This window comes from Diceros bicornis, chromosome 22 (assembly GCF_020826845.1).
Source record: "Diceros bicornis minor isolate mBicDic1 chromosome 22, mDicBic1.mat.cur, whole genome shotgun sequence".
Lineage (NCBI taxonomy): Eukaryota > Metazoa > Chordata > Mammalia > Perissodactyla > Rhinocerotidae > Diceros > Diceros bicornis.
Genome location: NC_080761.1, coordinates 53,405,098 through 53,417,957, shown reverse-complemented (window position 1 = coordinate 53,417,957; position 12,860 = coordinate 53,405,098). Strand labels below are relative to the sequence as shown.

The 12,860-nt window shown below is 55.5% G+C and overlaps 1 protein-coding gene across 4 annotated transcripts; it reads left to right on the top strand.

Annotated features, from left to right (window-relative positions):
- The first annotated feature begins 1,446 nt into the window (after positions 1-1,446).
- On the top strand, positions 1,447-12,007 carry AQP7 (aquaporin 7). 4 transcript variants are annotated; one of them, XM_058565969.1, is made up of 6 exons: positions 1,447-1,587; positions 8,214-8,337; positions 9,024-9,161; positions 9,365-9,483; positions 9,694-9,911; positions 10,225-10,793. In XM_058565969.1, exons 1-6 carry the CDS (start codon positions 1,447-1,449, stop codon positions 10,505-10,507), a joined length of 1,023 nt encoding a protein of 340 aa, XP_058421952.1. In that variant the 3' UTR covers positions 10,508-10,793. The 4 variants fall into 4 exon arrangements, with proteins under 4 accessions (XP_058421952.1, XP_058421950.1, XP_058421949.1 ...); XM_058565968.1 differs by lacking the exon at positions 1,447-1,587 and having other exon boundaries at positions 10,281-10,359; XM_058565967.1 differs by lacking the exons at positions 1,447-1,587; positions 10,225-10,793 and adding an exon at positions 11,915-12,007 and having other exon boundaries at positions 8,182-8,337; positions 9,365-9,911.
- The last annotated feature ends 853 nt before the right edge of the window (positions 12,008-12,860 follow it).

Here is a 12,860-nt window from a genome sequence, read left to right as displayed (position 1 = left end):
CCTGCTCTGTCCACCTCTCCTCTGCCTCTGTGGCACCTTCCCTGGGCTGTTCTTGGATCCCTGCCTGCTGCTCATAGGCTCTTCTTCAGGGCTGAGGAGGCCAGTCATAGGGACAAGGGGACCCTTATATGATGCCGCCGGGGAGCTGGAGTTGGATAGCAGCCAGTGGATCATCCAGGCGACTCTAGACTCCTCTCCATGTACTCAGCCCTGGTTTGTTTCCTGGGGTATGGACAGAGCAAGGACTGGGGTGGGTGAGATATGAACATGGGGTCTCATCCAGAAAGGTGAGAGGTGTTTTATCCATGCCTGGTTTCCATTCCTCACCCCCTGTGTTTACTCTTGGCTGGGAGGCCAGGGAGATTTAGAAAGCCTGGGGGTGGGGGTGATGTTGCTATCCCTGGCAGGTGAGGTGGTTGAGGGGCTGGTGTCAGCTTCTGGCATTGGGCAGGGGAGGAGGGGGAAGGTCAACAACCTGTGGCACTAAGGCCACACTTAGAAGTTCTGTACCCTTCCTCTTCCTCTCTGGCTTCTGGACCCCATCTTCTTCCCAGACTCAAGCCCTATACCCCCCAACAGACAGTGGAGCCTGTAACTCAGTTTTCCATCTGTCCATCCATCCAATGATGCATTGTTAAATACACATTTATCAAGCATCTAGCACGTGCCACGCACTGTAGGAAGTTCTGGGGATCTCGTGGAGAGGGAGACAGATGGGTTCCCCAGTCTTCATCCATTTGATGATATATATTGCACACCTACTGTGTGCCTGGCACTGTGCCAGGTGCTGAGAATACACCAGGGAGTAAGATCCAGTCCCTTCTTCCTCCCTCCCTCCCTCTCTCCCATTTGTTCATTCACTCACACACTCACACACATCTGCCTGTGTTGACCTGGTTGCAGAGCCTGGTGGACTCTGCTGACTCTTCAGCTTTGGCAGAAGCTGGTGCTTGTTTCAGGCCTCAGTGCTGTTTATAGAGCCAGGAGCAGACTTTGCCACACCCTATGCTGTCTGCAGAGTTCCTCGCTGTGGCTGGGTCCTGCCCGATGCCTTGTCTGTGTCCCCAGAGCTGTGGCCCTGCAGACAGACAGGCAGGCAGACAACTGAGCTCCACTTTCCTGCCTGCCCTCTCCCACCACTTCTCCTCTGAGGCTCATTAGCACCATGGATGGCACTCATTGGCTCCCCAACTGCCCCCACTGCAATGTGGCCTGGTTGATGCACCTTTCCCACTGGTCCAGTCCCCACCAGAAGGAAGAAGGGGCATGGCCTGGCCATCTACCCCTAGTCCCTCTCCGTGTCCCTGTGGCTCTCAGGTGTCTCTGATCCCATCTGTCCCTGGGCAAGAGGAGGTATGCGTGGAGAAGCCACTGGGTTACCCATTAACTCAGCCATGAGTTGAAGGGCCGATAGGCAGCAAGCGCACTTGTCTGTCATTTCTGCCCATGGGCTCGGGCTGCTGCTTCAGGTCCACCCGCGGCTCCAAAATGGTCTCGTCACCCGTGATGACAAGGATGCAAACCTTCCTGCAGAAGGAGATGGTGCGCGAGTTCCTGGCCGAGCTCCTGAGCACGTATGTCATGATGGTGAGTGGGTGGGTGGCACAAGGTGGGTGGGCTCTGAGGAAGGGGCCTGAACCCCAGGACCTCAGGAAGCTGGGGCTCAGTAAGGGCCATCCACAGCCCCCTCCCCACTGCTGACCCCCTGGGTCACATTATCCATTCTCTGGCCTCTGAGCCAGGAGCCTGAGGGAGAAGCATGGGAAAGTAAGGAGAGAGCTCTGTCTTTCTCACAAGTCTTTTTGGGAAAGAAAGGGCTCATAATATGTGGGGGCAGAACAAAACCATGGTCTAGGGGGTGTCAGGGGGCATGGCTGGACGCGAGGAGAAGGAAAACCAAGAGTAAAGAGATTGGAGAGAACGTTGAGTGTCGGGCTTTGAGAATTAATCCTGAGGGCAATGTGGAGACATCGAAGGTTTTCATGTAAGGGAAAGATGTGGTCAGATTCGGATTTGAGAAGGAAATTCTGGGTGCAGTGTGGAGGCTAAACAGAATGGGCAAGGCTGGAGGGAGTGGAACCAGTTAAGAGGCTGCTGCTATGACCTAGGATAGAGAGAGGGTGGCTACTGGTCCAGGGATAGAGAAGAAATCTCCTGTTTGAGGGAGTTGTAGAAGATGGAATCAGGGAGACTTTGCAAGCAACAGATGAGGTGTAAGCCCCGAGGAGGCTACTGGCACAGGGCAAGAGGTGAGGTCGGTTTGGATGGATCAGGTGAGGTGCCAGGGGAGAAATGTGGGGGGCCGGTTGGATTAGAGGTCTGGAGCTCAAGAGAGTGGCTTGAGCTGGGAGTAACGTGTTGAAGTTGATTAGAATATGAATGGCGGTTATAAAAACTGTCCAATGAGAGTGTGTAGAAAGAGAGAAAAAGTAAGTTGAGGACAGAGCCTTGAAGAATGAGGAGGAGCACATGAAGGGGCCTGAGAGGTGGGGGGAGACTATGACACAGAAATGGGCGTTCCACAAGGAGGGCGTGGTCAGCAGTGCGGGCGCTGCAGACAGGACAGAGGAGGGGAGCACTGACAAGGGTCTGTAGGGTCAGCAACGTGGGGGTCACTAGGGACCTCGGCAAGGGCTCTTGTGGTGGATGATGGAACAGAAACCAGACTGCAGGTGGGCTATGCAGTTTCTTGGAACCTCCTTCCCTCTCCACCTGCTTCAGTGCTGCCACCGAGCTAGCCAGCATCTGCCCTTAAGCTGTAGCCGTGCTCGTTTGCACCTCACGGAGGACCCAGGTCCATGAGAAGAAGGGGCAACCTCCGAGAAGGGACGCAAAGGCAGTCAGCATGTGTGTGAGGGTATGAGCATGTGTGGTTGTGTGTGTGTGTGTGTGCACTGAGCCACAGTGTAGGAGATGGCAGGGCCTCGGAGCCCAGGGGACTCCGGACACCTGAGTTCTTTCCTGAGCCTACCACTGAGTCGCCGGCTGGCCTTGGGCGGGTCTCTCCATGGCTCAGAGCCTGTCTTCTCTGTTATGAAGTGTGTTGAGTCAGGCGTTCGTGGGCTTCGGAGCTGGGTTCGAATTCCAGCTCTGCTGTCCTCTAGCTGTGTGATCTTCCATAAGTATCTTAGCTTCCTCATTGGTAAACGTGACACTAACATCGAGCTGGCAGACTTGTGTGAAGGCCAAGGGCCCAACACCCACGTAGAGGACACGTAGCACACACATGTTGGCCTTCTGCATTATGACAAGTCCCCTCCCTGCCTCCCACCCTCTTCTCCGCCCCCATTACCCATCCTCCTGCTTCAGCTCCTGAGCTGGGAGGACAGCAGCTGGATCCCGTCCCGCCTTAATCCGGGGCAAAGTAATTCATTTATGACAAGACATTCCAGGCCCATGAAGGCGGTTAAACCTTGGAACCACGGAGGCAGGAGGGGGCCTCCTAGGAGAGCTTCAGGGAAAGTGGGCACCGCCCACACGCATTGATGCCTGCTCACATTTGTGTGTCTCTTCCTTTTATTGAGATAATTACTGAGCACTGACTGCATACCAGGCACTGTGACACTAAGCCCCTTACATGCAGCATCTTCCCCAATCCTCACAGCAGCCCTGCGAGAGAGGTCCTATTATTATTCCCATTTCACAGATGGGGAAACTGAGGCTCCACGAGACTAAGTTACTAGGCCAAGGTCACATTTTAAGTTAAGATTAAATCCAGTCCAGTCTAATATCAGTCTCGACCCTTAATCTCTCCACGCTGTCTCTTAGCTTAGCTATGGCAGGATTTCTAACACCCTGGCTTGTTGACTCTCCCCCAGCTGAGGGAAGGCCCTCACTCTCAGGCTTCAGGTAGTTCAAGAGCCCTCTCTGGGCCTCGGTTTCCCCTTTGGTAGAGTGGGGGCAGAAACACTTGCCACGCGGATGTGCTGTGAGGATTGAAGGGAAGTAACACTTGTAAGAGAACTTTGTGAGATTTGAGCTCATATAGGACACTGTGTTGTTGTTATTCTTAGTGCCTGGCCTGTGCCAAGAAGTGGGGGCTTTTTTAGCTCACAGGCAGCTCGGTGAGTCATCAGGGTGAAGCTTTTGCCAGAAAAGCTAGTGTGACCTTGGGCCTCATTTATTGCAGCCAGCTTGAGGGAAGTGGATTGTTCTACTCAGTTCCACCTTGCAACCTTCTGGGGTGTTGTGCACGGGGCTGGTCTTGGGGCCACTGGAGGGACTTGGATGGGCTGGGCCACATTCACTGACCAGGGAGGGGAGGAGCTGGGCCATCGGCGCCCTGGAAAACCAGCTGCAGCCATGAGCCATAGGGCAGGGGTGCAGACTCACATGCTACAGGGGCCAGAGAACGGCGGGGACTGTGGCTAACCACAGAGTGCCCACCTGTGCACGTGGGGCACAGCTGCCACGGTAGACGTAGCTGCCACTACTCCAGCTGGCTGCTTCCATGCGGGGGGTAATGCAGGCCAGCATCGCCCGAGCCTCTAATTTTTCAAGAGAAGCTGAAACTACTGGTCATCAAAACCAAGTTTCCAAACAAAACGTGTGCTGGATGGATTAGGTCCACTAGGTTGCCAGGTGGAACCCTGACCTAAACCTCCTAAACTGGAGCTCATGTGGGGTTTATTCACTCGTTCATTAATTTTTGCAAATGGCCTTGAGCTCGTCCTTGGAAATGCGGACCCTCGGTCTTCAGACCCTCTGTGCCTGCTCCAATCCTGGCACCTCCTGACCCTCCCAAGCCGGTCAGCCTGTCCTGGCCTCACTCCACCCCCATGTCCCGTCTGATCCTCTTCTGCCTCATCCTACCCTTGGCCCTAAGCCGGCCCGCCTCTGGGCTCCCCTGCACCTGTCCTGGGGCTCTTGAGGGACCCAGGGGGCCCTGCTCAACCGCCTCCCCCCACCCTATCCAGCTACTGCACAGAGCTCCCCAAAGCTGCTCTGCACTCCGTCTGTCTTTTTTATCAGCAAATGGCTTGATCTCCAGCTTGACAGAGAAAACCATCAGGCGGGCTTCCTGTGTCTGGCTCCTCACCCCCCGTCCCTCTCACGCTAGACCTCCCCTACCCGAGCATTCACCTATCCCACCCTTGGCTAGGACGGGCCCCTCCTTCATGGAGGACCCTCCACTCCTGCACCAGCCCCAGCCTCCAGTCTACTTAGGTCCTTTTCTCGTCCTTTCTCTCTCCTTCATTTGCAGCCTCTTCCTTTCTTAACCTTAACATACTGAGGTCTCTCTACTCAAAATAGCACAACACAAGACAAACATCTCTCCTTCTCCCGTGAGCCCCTGCGTTTATCACGTGCTCTCCGTCTCTTCTCAGGCAGCTTCTCAAAGAGATATCTGTCTACACTGGTACCTTCAACTCTTCCTCGCTGCCTACTCACTTCTCAGGCTCTGGGACCTGGCCTCTGTCCCCACGCTGATGATACGGTGCTCACCACGTTACTAATGACTGCTGGACTGTCACATCCAGAGGCGTGCTTTCCAGGCCTCCATGCACTTGACCCGGAGGCTGCGCGGGACTGTGTGGACCACACCCTCCTTGAGAAACTCTGCTTCTCCCTGGTGTCTGGGGCACATTCTCTCTTTGTTCTTCTCCCATTTCAACACCTACTCCAGCTGGGGTCTAACGCCCACCCACGAGGGCTGATGTGCGGTTCCAGATTCTGCCCTCAGCTGCCCCCTCACCCTGCGCCCTCTCTCAGGAGCCCTCATCCTCGCTGATGGCTTCAGCTGTAGCCATCATGTCTACAATTCTCCAGGTTTTCTGTTTCAAATACTCCAGAACAGACCCATCCAAAGGAAATAAAATATGAGCCACATACGTAATTTAAAATTTTCTAGTAGCCATGTTAAAAAAGGTGAGAAGTGACAGGTGAAGTTAATTTTAATAATTATTATATTTAACCCAAACATCCAAAACATTACTAGTTCAACATGCAATTAACATAAAGTTATTAATAAGATATTCTACAGTCTCCTTTTCCTACTAAGTCTTTGAAAGGCGATGTGTACTTTACACTTAGAGCGGATCTCAGTTTGGGCTAGCCGCATTTCAAGCACATAATAGCCACACGTGGCCAGTGGCCATCGTGTTGGACGACACAGATCTAGACTTTGATTTCCAGCAGCCTGGACATCTAGCGGTCCCTCAGAGACAACATGTCCAAAACACATGGACTTTTCAAGGGAGGTGCCATCTGAGCGTGGGCTTAAAGTCTATCCTCGGTGTTTCAGGGTCTAGGATCAGGCATTCCAGACAGAGGGAATAGCACATGCAAAAACAGAGGCACGAGAAAGCAAGGTAGGCAGGGAGCAGTGTGGTTGTTTGGTTTGGGGCTGTCTGGCATAGATGACTGCCTAGATTCCAATCCTGGCTTACTGCATACAGGCTGTGTCTTTCGGACAAGCCACTCAACTTCTCTAACTCTCAGGGTGCCCATCTGTCAAATGGGGAGAATAATGGTACCTAACGTGTCAGCTGGTATCAGGGTTGAAGGAGGTGATAGATAAAACTTAGCACATAGTAAGTGCTCAATAAAGTTATATTATTTGGTAGTAATACTATTGCTGAACATAGAGAACACTGGAGTAGATACGAAACTGAGAGGCAGAAGGGATGAAATTATCAAGGGTCTTAAATGGCAGCCTACTGAGTTTGGACTTTATCCTAGAAATGGAGGGAAGCCAGTGTGAATGTTTGAACAAGGGGCAGACATGATCAGATTTTTGTGTTAGGAAGGTCACAACTTCCTGCTGGCTGCAGGGAAGAGGCTGGGTAAGATCTAGGGAGAATGTAAGCTGATTGGGTGTGGGGCAAAGGGAGAGAACGCTCTCATTTGTGAAATCCATGTTTCTGGCTTGACCAACTGGGATGGGGAACAGAGGTGGTGAGCTTTCAACACAGAGTCTGAGATGCCCATGGAAAACCGAGACTTCAGTGGATATTTGGAAGTAGGGATCTGGCTCCCAGGTGGAGGTTTTGGGAATTTTAGTGCATCAGGCACATCTGAAGCCACAGACCGGGTGAGAAGATCCAAGAAGAGTGACTGGGGTGAGATGGGAGAGGGCCCAGGGACTGAGCCCTGGGACCATCCATATTCATGAGGCAGATGACGACGAAGAATGCGGGGAGGAACTGTAGAGAGGCAGAGGCTAGGAAGGTAAGAGGAAAACCAGGAACGAGCAATGTCATGGAGGCCAAAGAGGAGGGACTTTCCAGAAGCACAGAGTGGCTAAGCGAGTCAAAGTCAGCAAAGTCCAGTCAGTCAGTCAGGAGGGTTGAGCCCTCGAGAGCTTCCATGACACGGGGAAGCAGAAGCCAGATTGAGGAGGGAGAGCACGGGAGGGGATGACAGGGCCAGCCAGCGGGTTCTTTCCTGAGGCGGCGTCCAGGAGTCCACAGCTGGACAGGGAGGCTGGGCTGAGGCAGGAAAGTTTACTCTCGGGAAGGAAGAGACCCGAGTCTGTGGGAACCAGTCAAGGGGAGGGTGGAAGATACAGGCGAGAGCAAGGCAGGGAGAGAGAGGCTGGGTGCAGGAGCCAGAGCTGAGGGGGAAGGCAGGTATAGACTCAGGTGGGCGTGGTGGTGGGTGTGGTGGGGCTGCGAGAGGTTGAGTGAGGGCCTAGCTTCAGGCTCTCATCTCCCTGTGAAGGGGGTTGGTGGGGGGTGCGTCATCTGAGGAGATCAGCAGTTAGGGATGAGCAAGGGCAAGAAGTTCAGGAATGATGCCCGAAGGCAAGAGAGAGAGATCCCACTGGTTTTCCAGGGCCGCTGTGTGGGGTGGGGGGGTCCCAGCAGAGTCCAGGCATGAAGTCTGGAGATCCCCTGGGGAAACTTCCTCCAGGCTAGGCTGCAGTGTGAGATGCTCCAAGGGGTTCAATCCACACCAGCCATGCCCTTCTCCAAGCCCTGCCCCTCTCCTGAGCTTCCGGAGGGCTTGGGGTCCATAAGGGCCCCGACTCTGCTGCCCCACCCCCGCTCCTTCTCACCCCCCACCCAGCTCTCACTGGTCAGGTCTTAGATGCCTTGACAGGGGCAAGGGGGAGAGGTCACGAGGAGGGAAGTCTCTGGAGGAAGAGGACATGGCAGAGGGTCTCCAGGGCAATGCGGGGAGGCTCCAGGTGTGGGGGTGAGGAGCCTTCTGCTGAGGTGGGGCTTCGGGGCCAGTAGACCCCTCAGAGGCCCGCCCTCCTTTCCTCGCAGATATTCGGCCTCGGCTCTGTGGCCCATATGGTTCTAGGAGATCAATTCGGGAGCTTCCTTGGTGTCAACCTGGGTTTTGGCTTCGGAGTCACCATGGGAGTGCACGTGGGAGGGAACATCTCTGGTGAGTGAGCCCCGGGGTCCCTGGCAGGCTCTTCCTGCCCACCTCGAACCGGCCCCTTCTCCGCTCAGCCGGCACCTGGCCCTCATTGGCCGCCTGGAGGGAGAGCACCCTGACCCCTGTCCTCTGTCTGTCTCTGCTCGGACTCTTCATGAGCCCCCACGACCCACCACTTTACTAGCAGGGTCAGCTTAGGCAAGCTGTTTAACTTCTCCATCCCTTGCTTTCCTTGATGGTGAAATGGAGGGGCCGGCCCCGTGGTGTAGCGGTTAAGCGTGTGCGCTCCGCTGCTGGCGGCCCGGGTTCGGATCCCAGGCGTGCACTGACACACTGCTTGTCAGGACATGCTGTGGCGGTGTCCCATATAAAGTGGAGGAAGATGGGCACAGATGTTAGCTCAGGGCCAGTCTTCCTCAGCAAAAAAGAGGAGGATTAGCATGGATGTTAGCTCAGGGCTGATCTTCCTCTCACACACACACACACACACAAAATAAATAAATATTAAAAAAAAAAAAAAGATGGTGAAATGGAGATGGGGTCCCTGCCTCATGGGGTCCCGTGAGGATTAAATGGAGGATCGTACTCCATAAATGCCGGCTGTCGTCATTATTGTTACTGTGGCTCTCAATATTATTTATTATGGTTTGTTTCTGCTCTCCCTTCCCTGACGCACTTGCTCCTCCCCGCAGGGGCCCACATGAATGCGGCCTTGACCTTCACCAACTGTGCACTAGGCCGCATGTCCTGGAAGAAGTTCCCTGTGTACGTGCTGGGTCAGTTCCTGGGGTCCTTCCTGGCTGCTGCCACCATCTACTGCCTCTTCTACAGTGAGTGTCCTCCCCGGGTCGTCCTCGGGCCTCAGCCTCCTGCTCTGAAATACCGGGGGATCTGACCTTGGCGTCCTGGTCTGTGAAAATGTCTGGAGGGAAAAGCCTTGGAGGGGCTCCCCAGGCCCCCCTCCTGCAACCCTGTTTCTGAGACTCCAGTGGGGTTTAGCTGGGGCAGGCTCACACTCACTCTGTCTCCGCAGCAGCCATTATCGACTACTCGGGTGGATACCTGACGGTGACCGGTCCCACAGCCACCGCTAGCATTTTTGCCACCTACCTTCCTGACCACATGACATTGTGGAGGGGCTTCCTGGATGAGGTCAGTGGTCCAGGGCGGGTGCCTGTCCTCAAGCCCGGCCCCCCTCAGGAAGGGGCCAGCAGGCAGCTCCTCACGAGAGAGAGCACAAGAACTCTGGAGGGGGACTGTACCACGACATGTCTCTGCCAGTGGGTTTGGGCTGGGGGCACTGCTGAGGCCCTGTGGCTTGGCTTGGGGCCCGGGGTGGCTGTCACAGCATCTGCTCTCCAGGTATTAGTGACGGGCTTGCTCCAGCTGTGTCTCTTCGCCATCACGGACAAGGGGAACAACCCAGCACTGCAGGGGACACAGGCCGTGGTGATCGGCATCCTCGTTGTCATCATTGGCGTGTCCCTGGGCATGAACACAGGCTATGCCATCAACCCGTCCCGGGACCTGCCTCCTCGCTTCTTCAGCTTCCTTGCCGGCTGGGGCACACAGGTCTTCAGGTACTGCCCTGCCCAGCCCTTTCCTGCAAGTCTTCTGTGGTCCACTGTATGAGGAGGGGTGGGGTGACGTGAGGAAGAGTGCAGCAGAGTCCTGCAGTGCCCCTAGGTGGCCGGAGGGGGCAGGAGTGGGTCCCGACTGGCTCTGATGCAGACCCTGGACTGGGTGTCAGTCCTGCCCCACACCAGCCCCTGTCCCTGAATCAGGCTGAGGCTGACCACTCCTGTGCTCAGATGGGGGTCAGTCTCCACTCTCAGGCCCTACTCCTTGTCCTGGCATCGGCCCCCTCAGCAGGCCTCTCCCTTTCGCCTGCAGGGCCAGGGACTGGTGGTGGGTGCCAGTGGTGGCGCCGCCTCTGGGTGCCTACTTAGGTGGCATCATCTACTTAGTCTTCATTGGCTCCACCACCCCACGGGAGCCCCAGATGTTGGAGAACTCCCCGGTGTATGAAGACCGCAGGATACCCGTGTTGCCCAAGACCACGTCTTACCCACCCATGACCTCTTCCCTCACCCCCGTCTCTGTGTCCCCCAACAGCCGACCTTCAGTCCGGCCTGTCCCACCCTTAAGGGACTCCATCCACCTAGAGCAATTCTAAGTCAGATGATTTGTGACCCTATCCCCACCCCAATAAAGCAAGCCTTGTCCCACAGCAGCACCCCCACTTCCTGGGGGTCTCCTGTGGTTGGGCTTCCCTCCTGGATTCTTCCAGGAGTTCCAGGATTATGCCCTGGCCAAAGCGGGGAGCATGGAGCTGAGAGGTCTCCACCTCCTTCCAGCCCTGGGAGCTGCGGTGCCCCCTGGGGGAGGATGGGGATGGGCGTGCCCGAAGCCCAGGAGGAACAAGAGGAGATTAAAAGATGCCGGACACAGAATGGTGGACTTTCGGGCACAGGGTGGGGAGGGAGGTTCTGGGGCACGGACAGCAGCTCGCTGGTGGGGGCTGAGCTCTGGGGATGCGTTGAGCTGTCCTGGGATAGGACTCTGGATTGTCCCTCAGTTCTGGCCAGTCCTTGGACCAGACGAGGCAAGGCCAAACATGCAGACCAGAGTTTCTCAACTTTTTTTTCATTACTGCCCCCTCAGGAGCCTTGTAGACATTTTTTCTTGATCACATGCTATTTTAATGCCACAGATATACTGTATATATGTTTACGTACTGTACATATATCCACGCTTTATACAAAAAAGAGTAAGATTTTTTTCATCTCCCCCTTCCAAGAATCAATTTTCTTTCCCATGGGGGTAAAATCACCCCCGACCCTTGAAAATGCCCAGAGTGAAAGCAGGGGAGGGGCTGGACTCCTCGTCCTTCCCCCTGGTGACAAGCTCTCCCACAGTAAGGAATTCCAGAGTTAGCAAGGCACATGCAGAGAGGGAAATCCTTCTCAAAGGCGCAGGGTCATGAAGTGGCCTCACGGGGTCCCGGGGGACAGGCGCAGAGGTTGGAGGCGGGCAGCCAGGATCCACGGACTCTGGGGCCAGGCAGGAATCATCCTGCTTTCTGGACTCAGAAGGCAGCATCACCCATGGCTCCTATCACTGTTTGTGCATGTAGCCTTTCAACAATTATTGAACACCTCCTGTGCAGGCCCTACCTGGGCCCTAGAGATCCACACTGGATGAAGCTGGGTCTCTGCCTTCGAAGAACGCAGTGCAATGGGGACAGGTCATCACGAGGAAGGAGCTAAGCGGTGGAGAGGGGCTGCGGGGCTCAGAACCAGCCTCGGGCAGAGGCCAGGGATGGCTTCCCAGAGGAGGAGACAGAGGAAAGGCGGGGGTCCCTTCTGGGGCTGGTTGCCACACTTTACCATCTGAGGGGATGGGGGCAGAGGAGGTGGGCTTTCTCTGGAGGTGGGGACATGGTAAGACGCAATTTAGGAAGCCCACCTGAGCTGCAGGTGCAGGACGCTGGAAAAAGGGGAGATCGGAGCCTGCACGGGAGCGTGGGGAGAGCAGTAACCTGGGAGGAGCAGCGGGCACTAACGGTCAGTGCCGCTGGCAGGAGAGGAGACAGGGATTCGCCCAACAGCAGGAGGTCACATCCGCAAGACGTGGGCTCCGACTGGAGGAAGGGGCGGTGAGGCCGTGGCATGAGTCAGGGCTGATTTCCAGTGTCTGGCTCGAGCCTGGGTGCTGGAGATGCCCCACTGAGAGCGAAGCCAGGGGCGGAGCTGGTTTGGAGAGGAAGATGACAAGTTACATCGTGGACGTGTGGAGTCTGAGTCGCCTGTGGGACTCGGGGGGCAAGAGGTGTGTCGTCTTGGGTGTTATGCAACCTCTCTGGGCCTCGGTGCTCTCATTTGTAAAACAGGTCTAATCATATTACCTACCATGTCACCATGAATATTCAATGAAATAAAACGTGTACAATGGGGAGAAGAGCGGTTGGTACTGAGTGAGTGCTCAACAACGATTCGGCCTTTTATGTGGTCTGGAGCTCAGAAGAGAGATGAAGACAGAGCTCGGGGACGACATGGCTGTGTGGCTGCAGCTGGGGCCGTGGCGTAGGGGAGGGAGGGTCAGTGAGCAGGGTCCTGGGGTCACGGCCGCGAGGCGGCTGTGAGGCGTGGAGTGGGTGCCTCAGGAGGTTCGGCTGAGAAGGGGCGCCAGGTGGGTGGTCAGGGGGCACTGGAACCAACCCGAATGTCCATCAACAGGGGGACAGATACACATAGCAGAATGCGATACATCCCCGAGAACTGCAGCAACACGGGCAGAGTCTGGGGGCATAAACAGTAGTGCAGTGGACAGTACACAGTGCGACCCCGGTTACACCGTGGAAAACAAGCCAAAGTCCTGTATTCTTTGGGCACACGTATGTGACAAAACTACTTCGAAAAAAAGAAGGGATGTTCCTGCAGGGGGAGGGGTATGGGAGGTGGGGGGGAGGAGCATGGGGGCATAGCAAGCTGTTAGTTGTTTTCTCGTCCTGGAGTGGGGGGTAAATT

Coding starts and splice junctions, on each gene's coding strand:
- AQP7 (XM_058565966.1), top strand. CDS start 8,241: ATGGTTCTAGGAGATCAATTCGGGAGCTTCCTTGGTGTCAACCTGGGT. Junction 8,338..9,023: donor CGTGGGAGGGAACATCTCTG/GTGAGTGAGCCC, acceptor TCCTCCCCGCAG/GGGCCCACATGAATGCGGCC. Junction 9,912..10,224: donor TGGGGCACACAGGTCTTCAG/GTACTGCCCTGC, acceptor TTTCGCCTGCAG/GGCCAGGGACTGGTGGTGGG.